This window comes from Mytilus edulis, chromosome 12 (assembly GCF_963676685.1).
Source record: "Mytilus edulis chromosome 12, xbMytEdul2.2, whole genome shotgun sequence".
NCBI classification, from domain to species: domain Eukaryota; kingdom Metazoa; phylum Mollusca; class Bivalvia; order Mytilida; family Mytilidae; genus Mytilus; species Mytilus edulis.
Genome location: NC_092355.1, coordinates 6,695,701 through 6,708,022, shown reverse-complemented (window position 1 = coordinate 6,708,022; position 12,322 = coordinate 6,695,701). Strand labels below are relative to the sequence as shown.

The following is a 12,322-nucleotide window of genomic DNA, read 5'->3' as shown; positions in this document are numbered from 1 at the left end:
CGTAACGTACACGGATCTTTTTCCTAAATTCTTTCAATTGTATTGCATACTTTATTAAAACATTCATTTGGTTAACTGAATTCCAACTTACAATTATAAATTAAACTTGTTAATTTGTCATACATTGTACTTCTTTTTCACTGTTATTGGTTTATTTTACACCAACATACAGGGTTGTATTCTTAACTTGTTTCACAGGATGAGATCACAGTGACTACGTGACTAATAATGTCTTATCTGATAATTTGTTTCTCTTATCTAAGTTACGTTATCGTAACGACTTATTGCAAGTATTGAAACAATAACGGATAGGGAGTTAACTGATTTTGATACATTAAAATTTGATTCCAGATGAACAAAATTGTGTTAAAAAGTTATTTGGTTATTCATTTAATACAAGTTTTTTTCTCTCTTTTATTGGTGTAAATGGTTTAAACAAACGACATACATGGACTTCCATCCTTTAACAGCAAACTTTTCCAGTTAAGAAAAGAAAACAATTAACATCTAAAATGATATTCTGGTTAAAGCTTCTTTACGAATATGACTTATAGTTTAAATTGCTGATACTTTAGTTTTCCCTGTTGTGTTGTGTGTACTATTGTGTGCCTGGTGGTGTTTTTTAAAGCCTTGTCAGTTTATTGTGTGATAGATCGAAATCTATTTGTTCGGTGTTTGTTTACTTGCTGTTGTTAATTCGTTTCTTTGATTGAGTTGAGCTATTATTATGTCTATTTTATGGTGTCTTGATGTTGAAATGTTACAATACTGTTTATAGATATGTATACATTTGCACTTTCACGGCTTTCATATATTTTGGGTTCGAGAAACAAGATTCGTTGCACACGAATTATCACGGCGTTATTATTTGTCATTGATAATTGAAATGAAATCCTTAAAAGAAAGTTATTTTTAATGAACTTCATTTTTTTCTAGAAAACACACTTAACAATATTAAGCAATATGAATATTTCATCAATGTTTGCCGCATTAGCGAGAATAGTCTGTATCCCGGCGACTAAGTTTACATAGATCTGACAGAGCAATTAGAATTAAGGTAAAGCAATGTATTCGAAACATATTAAACAGACATAAAATGCAGGATCAATTAGAAGTAAGGTTAAGCAATGGTATCTAAACAAATATTTATAAATAAAAAGAAAAGAAAACCAACAAAAAAAATCTAAGAAAATTACTATAAAACTGAATTTGCAATAAAATAACCCACTAAAACTACATTACAGGGAATGTTTGAGCAGTGTTATTGCACATATTTGATCATTAGACGGTGTTCATTGTTGATCACGAGGTTTTATATACATCAATTGAGAAACCATATTGAAAGTATATGAGTGATCAGTCGTGAATTGGATGAAGAAAGTACTGTCTGTTGACCAAACATCATCTGGAAGATAATTTCCAGTCAAACTATACAGCTCTGTGCCACCTTGTTTGTCATAAATCTAAAAATGTATACATAGAAAGAATTTTAATAGCATAGTAGCAAATTCTACAAACTGTTCAACATCGACTCAATCACTAAAACACCGGTTTGCGAAATAGCTAAGCCGTAAATAGTTATCAAAGGTACCAGGATTATAATTGAGTACTCTAGACGCGCGTTGCGTCTACAAAAGACTCATCAGTGACGCTCATATCAAAATATTTATAAAACCAAACAATACAAAGTTGAAGAGTATTGAGGATCCAAAATTCCAAAAAATTGTGCCAGATACGGTTAAGGTAATCTATGCCTGGGATAAAAAAAGATTGCAACTAACTTAACCTGTTAATGACAAAAAGCATGTTTTTGATAGGATTAAACCCGGTTAAAAAGATATATTTCATTTGTGTAGTCGATACTAGAAAAACAGAGTCTTAAGTTTTATAACAAATTTAAAAAAAAAAATGAAATTTGAGGTAAAAAAGTTGTTTTTTTTAACATTTTGCTTTATTGATTTTCGATTTTTTGTGATAAATCGTCAGTTTTGTAGAAGGAGAAGTGTGAAGACATAAGCGTTTGTTATTGACGTTACCTATGAAACAAGTTATGGTCAGATCAGCATGGGTCTTTTAATATAAAAAAAAATGTTTCTCGTCTACATCAAACTTCAGTACTATCGTTTGTTGTAGAGTTTAAAGCTACGAAACCTGTTCATAAAATTCCGCTGTTGTCTGCTCTACGGTCGGATTGTCGTCTCTTTGACACATTTCCCTTTTCCATTCTCAATTTTATCATATATGATGATACTCATAGCTTTATTCATTAAGTAAGATAATTATTATATTTCTTATTTCATATTACCTTAAGAAAATCGCAATTTGTCTCAAGATTAAATGCTGTAAATTTCAGAACCAGTTGGAAGTTAATTTCGACAGTGAAAGACCAACTCTTAAAATCGTTGTTTGGATATTCTGCTGGGTAATTTGTTGAATGTATAGTTTCCATGAAAGTTTCTGAAAATATAAATGGTTTAGTATAACTATTTTACTCTGATACGATTAAGGCATTATCTTTTTTTTTTAATCGGTATGGTCACCTACACCTATTTCCTGGAGGAGTATCCGGTTTGCTTTGAGAGACAAAATTATTATAAAAGAAGAGATTGTTTAAAGAAGTGTAAAGTAAATAAACTAGTATACTCTGACCAAAAGAAATTTTAAAACATAAAGTCATAAATCAAAGGCCGAACCAAAAACTCAAACAAATGAATAAGTAAAATAACAAAAATACTGTACTTCGAGGAAAATTCAAAACGGAAAGTCCCTTATCAAATGGCAAAATCAAAAGATAAAACACATCAAACGAATCTGTCATATTCCGGACTGAAATGAATGAATAACAAATATCATATTCCTAACTTGGAACAGGCATTTGCTCATGTTGACAATGGTATATTGAACCTGGTTTTATAGCTAGCTTAACCTCTCACATAGCAGGAAACACATGAATCCGTTTTGTTAATATATACAATACACATTGTAGTCATTGTGTTCATTGATCAACAATGTACTTTGACATGTAGATATCCATAACTGGTTGGATGACTTTAATGTTTTTTTTTTTTTTTTTTAACGATAACAAATATTTTATTCAATCATTTCCTGCTATATAAATACCTAAGTAGCCCAGGTCGCATACTTAGGGGCCCCTGTATTTTAACAGCCTCACTTGACCAGGGAAAATATCAAATGAGTTTATACAATAGTTTTACATACATAATTATATTTAAATAACCAATACAATTGATTTTCACACCTGATAAGCATCACTGTATAAAATCACTATCGTATATCCGGTTCACTGAACAAACATGTGTTGATTTAAACTGGAAAAACTTTAAAATTTGATTGCGAAAATAAGTTATTGTTTGACTTGAAGAATTTTGATGTGATTGAACAGAATTTGAAAGTATTCTTTAATATATATTTATGGATTATAAAAAAAGGATAAAGCACATGTGGTGAGTACAAATGTATTACGAAGCATAATATATATGGTAATTTACTAATGTAACTAATATGCACAGACATAGATTTAAATAATAATTGCAATACAAAATATTGTTTTTTCTTTCTGTTATAATAACATATTGTTCACTACTTTATACACAAGATACAATAAGATAAGTATATATATAGGGAATCGAACACACCTTTCGTTTAGAGCAGTAGAACTAAGTACATCTTCCTAAAATTTTTCGATAAAGAGTTTAATTTTCGTTTTGCATATATACTTTATATCCGAGCGTAGCAGAATAAATTTTAATTCGTTTTTCATGTGCAGTTTTAGCAAAGCCTATATAGACTGTACATTCAGTTTAATTTTATCGAATTTGCATTTATTACGTATTTTCCAAATAGCCCATTTGAAATAAAGTATTATTGCATTAACAATGGAATTATTCGAATTCTCTGTACAAGTTCCTAATAAAATATCTTTTTCAACGAGAACCTCGTCGCTTATAAGGTTACAAAGTTGTAAATTTCTAACAATCGTTTCTATTAATGGTTTAACATTGATACATTGATAAAATAAATGCTCAAGAGTTTCAATATTATTAATTTCATCACATAAGTGACATTTTCCAAGTGACATTTTCCATTTGACATGTGCATTATTTTCAGTCTGTTTTCAGTATATATAATCCTGTGTATACATTTCCATTGAAATTCTTTAACTTTTCTATTAATATCCATTTTACTTAGATTTAGCCAAATTTTTTCCCAATTTATATACTCCCTATACAAATTTTCCCATTTTGTTTGACACTTAGGGGTCTCAGTTATGTTAATGTTTAATTGAACATATTTTAATGTCAAATCCTTGATTTTAATAATTTTATTGTCTGGATTTAAAAATTCAAGGTTTTCAGACATTTTTATTTTGTTGCTTTTTAAAGCAGGTTGATCATCGTTATTTTTTAAAATCTGCATGAATGTTTGTGGTATGGAACTTTTAATTCGTGAATATTCCGAAATACAATTACGTTTATCTATTAATTGTCTATATATTTCATTGCACGATTTAAAATCTTTGGTATTATCGTCCCATATATCACCAATAGTTTTGATATGACTTTTTGAAAAGGAAGAATAAAATAAAGATTTGCCCTGAAATAAAATATTTGAGTTTCCAAATAATCGCTGTTTCTTTACTTCCATTTCGTTAAATATACCCTGTGTGATCTTTGTCAATTTTGACCACGATTGTAAAGCGCTTTTGTAATAATATGGTAGGTTTTTTATCTCAAGACCTGAAAGGTCAGAACATTTACACAGAAAAAGTTCATCCTCAAATTTCTTATCACATTTTTTTAACCAAAATTTACCTATTGCATTCCAACTAGATAATGGCTTATGTAATATCGAATATAAAGATTTGATATATTTACTTTCTATCCAACTATCTAAATTTACCATCCCCATGCCCCCCTTTTTAACATCTAAACAACAAACCTTCCGGTCTACTTGATTCACTTTCCCATCCCAAATAAAATTCCATATTATCTTATTCAATTCTTTTTTGTATTTTTTGGGTATACCTCTTATTTCTAACTCATATCCACACACTGATATAATTAAATTTTTAATAATAAGGACTTTTCCAGAGTAAGTCAATTTTCGACTTTTCCAGACGTGTACACAATTTTGTACTTTTTCTAATATTAATTTCCAAATTTTGTCATTGTCAATGTTATAACCATGGTGAATACCTAGTGTTTTTATGTTATCTGTTGTCCAACTTATCTTTTTAAAAGTAGGTCGTCTGCGTTTATTTGCGCCAATATTTATTCCCTTAGTCTTTTCGTAATTAATTTTAGAACCCGATGCCTTTTCATATTTGTCTAATATTTCAAAAGATTTTTTGACAGAACTTTCATTTTTATTAAATAATTGCGTGTCGTCTGCAAACATATTTAATTTGGTTTCTATTCGCTCCCCATTTTCTTCCCCAGGCAATATAATGCCTTGAATTTCCTTTTCTGCCCTTATTGCACAGGCCAAGGGCTCTGCCTGTAATATATATAAAAAGGGGGCTATAGGACACCCCTGCCTGGCTGATCTAGAAATTGAAAAATATTTTGAGACGTAGCCATTTGTTTTAATACACGTCTTTGCACTTTTTAATAGCATTTGAACCCAACCACGAAATTATCCCCAAAATTGAATTCCTTCATAACGAAATCTAGCCATCCCCATTCCATCCTATCAAAGGCCTTTTGTTGGTCTAAAAAAACAATTATACCCTCTTCATCTTCATCATCAATATATTTTATGATATCCTGTATCATTCTATTCGCTTCCGTTATATGTCTGCCTTTAATGTTAATAATTAAGAAACTATTTTTTTCACTCACATTTGAATGATAGAGTTTCCCCACGAATTTGACATATCGGTGCAGATGCATAGTCGTATGACTAGATTCCGTTTCATTTATAATTAGATATTCGTTCCAAGTCTTAAAATATTATGTTCAAGTACAAGTCTATCAGACAAGGAAACAACACTAAAAAGTAAACTACATCTATAGGGTAATCTTAGGTTTTGGAATAAAGATGTGTCTAATATAAAAAAAAAAAGAAGATGTGGTATAATTGCCCATGAGACAACTCTCCACAAGAGACCACAATAACACAGAAATTAACAACTTTAGGTCACACGCAAAATTTAAAAGATACACTTTGTAAATACAAAGGTCATCTTAAGCAAAGGGGACATAAGGACCATGAAATACTTCGTAACTGTGAATTGGCTCTGAATATCGAACGACCAGAGTTACCCCGCTTTAACCAAGAGTCTGACAAGCATACCACTAGTATTTGTAACTAAATATCACTTCTCGTTAGGAAATATGAATAAAGCGTTACGAAAACATTATAAAAAACTAGTTCAGTTCGCAATTCGAAATGTAGGGAGTTATTTCCAAAACCACCAATAGTGGCGTATAGTAGACATTGGAACTTAAAAGAAATACTGCCTAGATCGGTAGTCAAAGCTTAGTACAATATGAAGGATTGGGTCAGGACCCCTGATGAAGCACCCACCCTTCATATGAGCCACGGATTATTACAGAGTTTGTCATATTCTTTATTGCAAAAACACGTTGTGTTGGGTCCTGGAGAATAGGGAAACGTGGCTGAAAGGTACTTCCAGACATTCAACATGTTGATTATAGGACATTGTCCTTTTTAGTACCTTCCCTTGTATCGTTTCAATTGTGATTGATGTCGATCCGTATTTCCTGTTCTCAGGGACTCACACTTGATAAGTGTTTTGCAAGGCATTCTTAAGTCTCGCCATTATTAAATTTTACTGACATGTGTTTATTTATGAGTTTGGAAAAACAAGAGGTAAAAGAACTCTGGTAGCTTCGATGATTTGTACCTAACAGAACTAAGCGACAGTATCGTACCACCACCTATTGATATTGCCTTTGAAGCCGTTAACACAATAGAGGAGGTTATGAGCCAAAGATTAGGCATAACGAAAGCCAGAGAAGGAATGATGTACGGCAAAACGTAAAGTAATATCCCGCCCTCCTGTCATCTCAATATGTGATGCACCCCTGATCTCGGCAATGTTGAAATGAGAATTTGTTTAGGGATCAAATGAAGAACATCACGGAAGAGACTATAAATACCTTTACGGACAGAATTATCCGAACATTAGACGGTTTCCTAGAGGAAAAAAAGGAAACAATAACAACTATAAGAAGACAGGCGAAAGTTTGAACTACAAGTAAAAGTGCAAGTACAGCAAGATCAATTATTTACCAAAAATTAGGAGAACTAAAGGACCTTAATGACAGTAAGCTAGCAGAATTCAAAGCAGCAATCCGTTAAAAACAACCCGAAAAACACAATGGGCCACATGACATAAGGAAAAGATACAGGAACAATTCATATAATAATTAATTATAATACTATGGAAATTTGTTATGTTGTCATTGGATTTTTCTATTTCTTGTTTAATAAAACTTGTGTTAATCTGTCATCTTAATTGGATTTTAATGTTTTTAGTAGCACTTCTACCACTCCTCATTATAGATTAGTAGAGTTATGCATGTTAATTAAGGTATCTATATATTTGAAAACATATGTTTACTTTCCAACCACTGACATATTGGGACAGCTGAGATCAACATCATGATTTATCATTAAGTAGATTTACGATAAAATGTGTGCATTCAGTTTCCATTTGTCTGTGACTGCAAACAGCTGGTTTTCCCATTGTGGTTTGTTTTAGGCTTAAAAGTTATAATGGTGATCGCATTTACAACTATCAGATTGGCAATCGTCAATATTAAGAATGGCTCGCAGATTTAAAAAGAAAGTAAAAACTGTTAAAACAAAAAATAAGAAAACTCGATCGGGTTTCTAAAAAGAAAAGACAAAATAAAGCACAGGTATATAAAGCTAAACAATACGTGTATAACTTAGCCAACTGTCAATTGACAGACAAGCAATACATAGTTCTAGGTAAAGGTTTAAAATTTATACCTATGCCTAAGAAGTGTAATATAGGCAGAACTGTAATGGCAGACTTCAATGAATTTGCCAGATAACTTAGTTGTTGTTTTCATTTTGGCAATACAGAAAGTCGGGGAATGCATCCGTTCCAACAGAAATCATTTTATGAACCAACACCTGCTTGCTTTAAACTTGAAGATTATCTAGATCTAACAAAGTTTGAATTATCTAATCTTGATTTACGAAATAACTACTACAATTTCACTAAAGAAAAACAGCTAGGATTACGATCTTTGAAAAACATGCAGGATATCATTTTCTATAAAAGCGACAAGGAAGGCGCAATTGTAATATCTAAAAAGACACACTACATTAAAGAAGGGTTGAGACAGTTAAACTCTATCCATTACACGGAAATACAAGAACCTAATCAATTACTGATTAAAAATAATATACAAACACAAATCAGCAAGATGTTTGACAATGGTGAGACTGATGGGATAACTCTTGATTTTCTCCGAGGCTCATCAAAAGAGGGACCCAGGTGGGTCGTCTTTTTCTCCTTCCTAAACCTCACTAATTAAGTGAACTTGTTATTCAAGGGATAAAAAAAAACCGATGAAAGTAAATAATTACCCCCATGCAGACCAATTATTTCTCAATGTAACTCTGTCACCGAAAGGGTTAGCAAATTTATTGACTACTTTTTGATACCTTTAGTTAAAAGACAGAACAGTTACATTAGAGTCAGTAGGGATTTCATAAATAAAATAGAAAATTTAAGGCCTGATCGGGATTGCCTTTTAGTTTCATTTGACTGCACCAGCATGTATACAAACATGGAGTTCAATGAAATCATTCTTTCTGTTGGACGGGCTTATAACAGTGCAGTTAAAGAAGATTATCCGATAAAATTACCTAGCTGTGAAACAATTTAATCGTTAGTAGCCACAGTGTTGAAAAACAATTATTTTGAATTTAATGACCGATACTTTTTACAGAAAATAGGCGCTAGTATGGGAAGTAACTGCAACCTAGAAATTTGTGATATAAGAGCATTCGAAGTTATCAATTATTGAAAAATATAAGTATACAAATATTAAGATCTTATTTAACGGAAGGTATAGAGATGATGCGTTTATAATAGCTCATTCGTCACTCGAAGAGGTTGAGGAGTTTTTTAAAATAGCAAATGATCATCCCCCTTTATTAAAGTTTACTTATGAAATTTCAAACGAAGAAATTTTTTTCTCTCGATACAGTCGTACATAAAGGGTCGCGGTATCCTTGATATAAAAAGCTACACCAAACCTACTAATACGTTTCAATATTTAGATAGGACGTCTATGCATAACCCAACAGTCCTCTCCGGATTTATAAAAGGGGAAGCTATTCGCCACCACCGAAACAACAGCAACACGCAAAATTTAAAAGATACACTTTGTAAATTCAAAGGTCATCTCTAGCAAAGGGGATATAAGGACCATCAAATACTTCGTAACTATGAATCGGCTCTCAATATCGAACGACCAGAGTTACTCCGCTTTAATCAAAAATATGACAAGCAGATACCACTAGTATTTGTAACTAAATATCACTTCTCGTTATGAAATATAAATAAAGAGTAACGCAATGCGAAATTTAGGGAGCTATTTTCAAAACCACCAATGGTGGCGTATAGTAGACATCGGAACTTAAAAGAAATACTGACTAGATCGGTAGTCAAAGCTTAGTACAATAGGAAGGATTGGGGTCAGGACCTCTGATGAAGCACTTACCCTTCATATGAGCCACGGAATATTATAGAGTTTGTCCTATTCTGTACTGCAGAAACACGATGTGTTGGGTCCTGGAGAATAGGCAGACGTGGCTGATAGGTACTTCCAGACATTCAACAAATTCCAGACATTCAACAAAGCCCACTCCGCATAGTCAGCTATAAAAGGCCCCGAAATGACAGTGTAAAACAATTCAAACGAGAAAACTAACGGCCTAATTTATGTAAAAAAGCATTTTATCATTCACATACCGTCTAGCCATGAAAAGTTAATAGCACACAATTTAACAGATCTTATAAATATATAAACTGAATTCCTTATGTATATGCATGCAATATTTCAATAGAATGTAGAAAATAAGAAGTAGACAAAAGTTAAAAAAAAAACACATGAAGAAATGTTTACCACGAAATATTTGTTTACTTTTTAATATGCTTTGAAATTATATTTATAACTCACCATGGTCAGTTGTTGTTATACAAAATGGTTTGTTCTGAATGGAAACAATACACTTGTTGTTTTTAGAGCAAGGATTCGGCCAGCATGGATCATTTATCTGAAAGTGTGAAATTAAAATTATTCCTTTTTACACATCAATTAATTACTAGTAATCAAACCTGTAAATGTATTATATGACATGGCTGTGACAATGATATTGGAAATATTATGTGTTTGAAGTTAACACTTCAAAATACAAGTGATATGTTAAGATAGCTATGACACCAGGTCTACCATTTTCTACATGAGGAAATGCATGTACCAAGCCAGTAATATGACAGTTGGTACCCATCCGTTTGATTTATTTGAACTTTTGTTTTTGCCATGAATTTGAGTAGGAACGTTTTTCATTTTCCTCGGAGTTAAGAATTTTTGTAATTTTACTTTTCTCTCGTTTAATTCATCATGAATTGCACCAAGCTTCAATTTGTTATGGAAATCCAAGAAGTTCAGTTTTTAAAAATTGTACTTCAATTCTTTTAACAAATTAATATAAATTTGTTTAAAGTCATATGAAACGAGTGACTGGTAAAAAAAATAATGTTTATCCAATTCCTGAACCAATGCATGTATATATCATCAACTTAGTCTTCTGTGCACGATTTTATCATTTTTTCAGCAAAGATATTGTATAATCGTCAAACTTTTATCTCTCTGACTGTTATGATTAAACAAATATGGCAGATCATTAATTGCCGTATTTGAAAGCCTAAGTTTACCGATTGTCACTTTATCATGTTTATAGTAATCAATCAACAACGAAGCATGGATATTGAGCACGTGAATAACATATACAATCAGATAATAGTGTATTCAATTGACAGTTCCACGCGTATTGTGATCACCGGATTTTTGCGAGGAGGGTCACGCTAAGGTCACTTGCATAAACGGAAAATATGTCGGCGAATTGCTTCCTGGAATCAAGTAATTAAAATAAAGTAAACTTCTAAATGTGGACACATTAAAAAAAAATCTTCAGAAAAAAGTATATGTTCATAAATTTAACCATTTAGTTATAAAAAGTTTTTAATTTGATGTTTTATATGACTTAAATATGATCAAAATGTGATATATCAAAGGGTCAATGAAAAAAAAATCTCAATTAAAAAAATGAAAATAAAAACACTATCTTTTGTGTATTGCTTAATAAATTACTTGAAAAGTGGTTCTCTAAATTCTATATTTACTTTGGTTAATATATAATAATGTAGAAGAACTTAAAACAATTTTGATAAAATAAATCTGCATTTTATTCTGTAACCTACCGGTTGCAAAGAAGACAAAGCAGCAATCCTGGATCCATTTTTACTAGACATTTCGTCTGTTGTCGGGTGTATTCGTAATAACTCACACGTCAGATGATGACGATCAAAATTCACACCATTACACCCGGATAAACATTTACACTTATTGGTACACATCGTTGGTCCAATGTGACTTATCACGCTCATTACGTCTGGTTTCGTTGTTACGTGTGTTTCAATTTCCCCCATCGTACAAGTGCTGCATAACAGTACTACGAAGAAACAAATGTAGACTCCACAAATCATAGATATTTTAGAAAGACAAAAGGAAAACGTACAGTCAATTGACATTTTACCTCGATCCTTTCTGTTCGAAGCATCACATACGAAGTAAAACAATCTAAATGATTTACAGAATTTATATTAAAATTTAATAGTAAAGTTTAATAAGTTCAATTGAAAAATGTTCATAAATTAAAAGTCACCTGAGAATAACATAAAAAAGATAATCAATTTTTACTTTTTAACTCGTGTTCTTAATTGGAAAATTTTGTATTTGGAATTTAAAATTCACATTATAATCAGCTGTTAAATCTGATAACTGGCAAACATTGCATTTGATAATTAAAATATATACATGATGCTAATAAAATACAATAGGTTTCTTCTAATTAAACAGAAAATTATTTTTTACTGCTTACCGTTCTTGAAGAAAATATGTGTGCACATATATGAAATTTACATTGAATAAATAAGAAAAATTATTTAATTAACAAATGTTCAGTTGCAATCATTACAGAGATTGCCAGTAAAATAAAGTGATCATGT

General features: G+C 31.3%; 1 protein-coding gene across 1 annotated transcript; it reads right to left on the bottom strand.

The window, feature by feature from the left end:
• Positions 1–906: 906 nt before the first annotated feature.
• LOC139499591 (uncharacterized) lies at positions 907–11,893 on the bottom strand. Its single transcript, XM_071288343.1, has 4 exons — positions 11,516–11,893; positions 10,212–10,308; positions 2,306–2,457; positions 907–1,463 (listed from the first exon to the last, which is right to left on the bottom strand). Exons 1-4 carry the CDS (start codon positions 11,843–11,845, stop codon positions 1,293–1,295), a joined length of 750 nt encoding a protein of 249 aa, XP_071144444.1. The 5' UTR covers positions 11,846–11,893; the 3' UTR covers positions 907–1,292.
• Between the last annotated feature and the right edge of the window lie 429 nt (positions 11,894–12,322).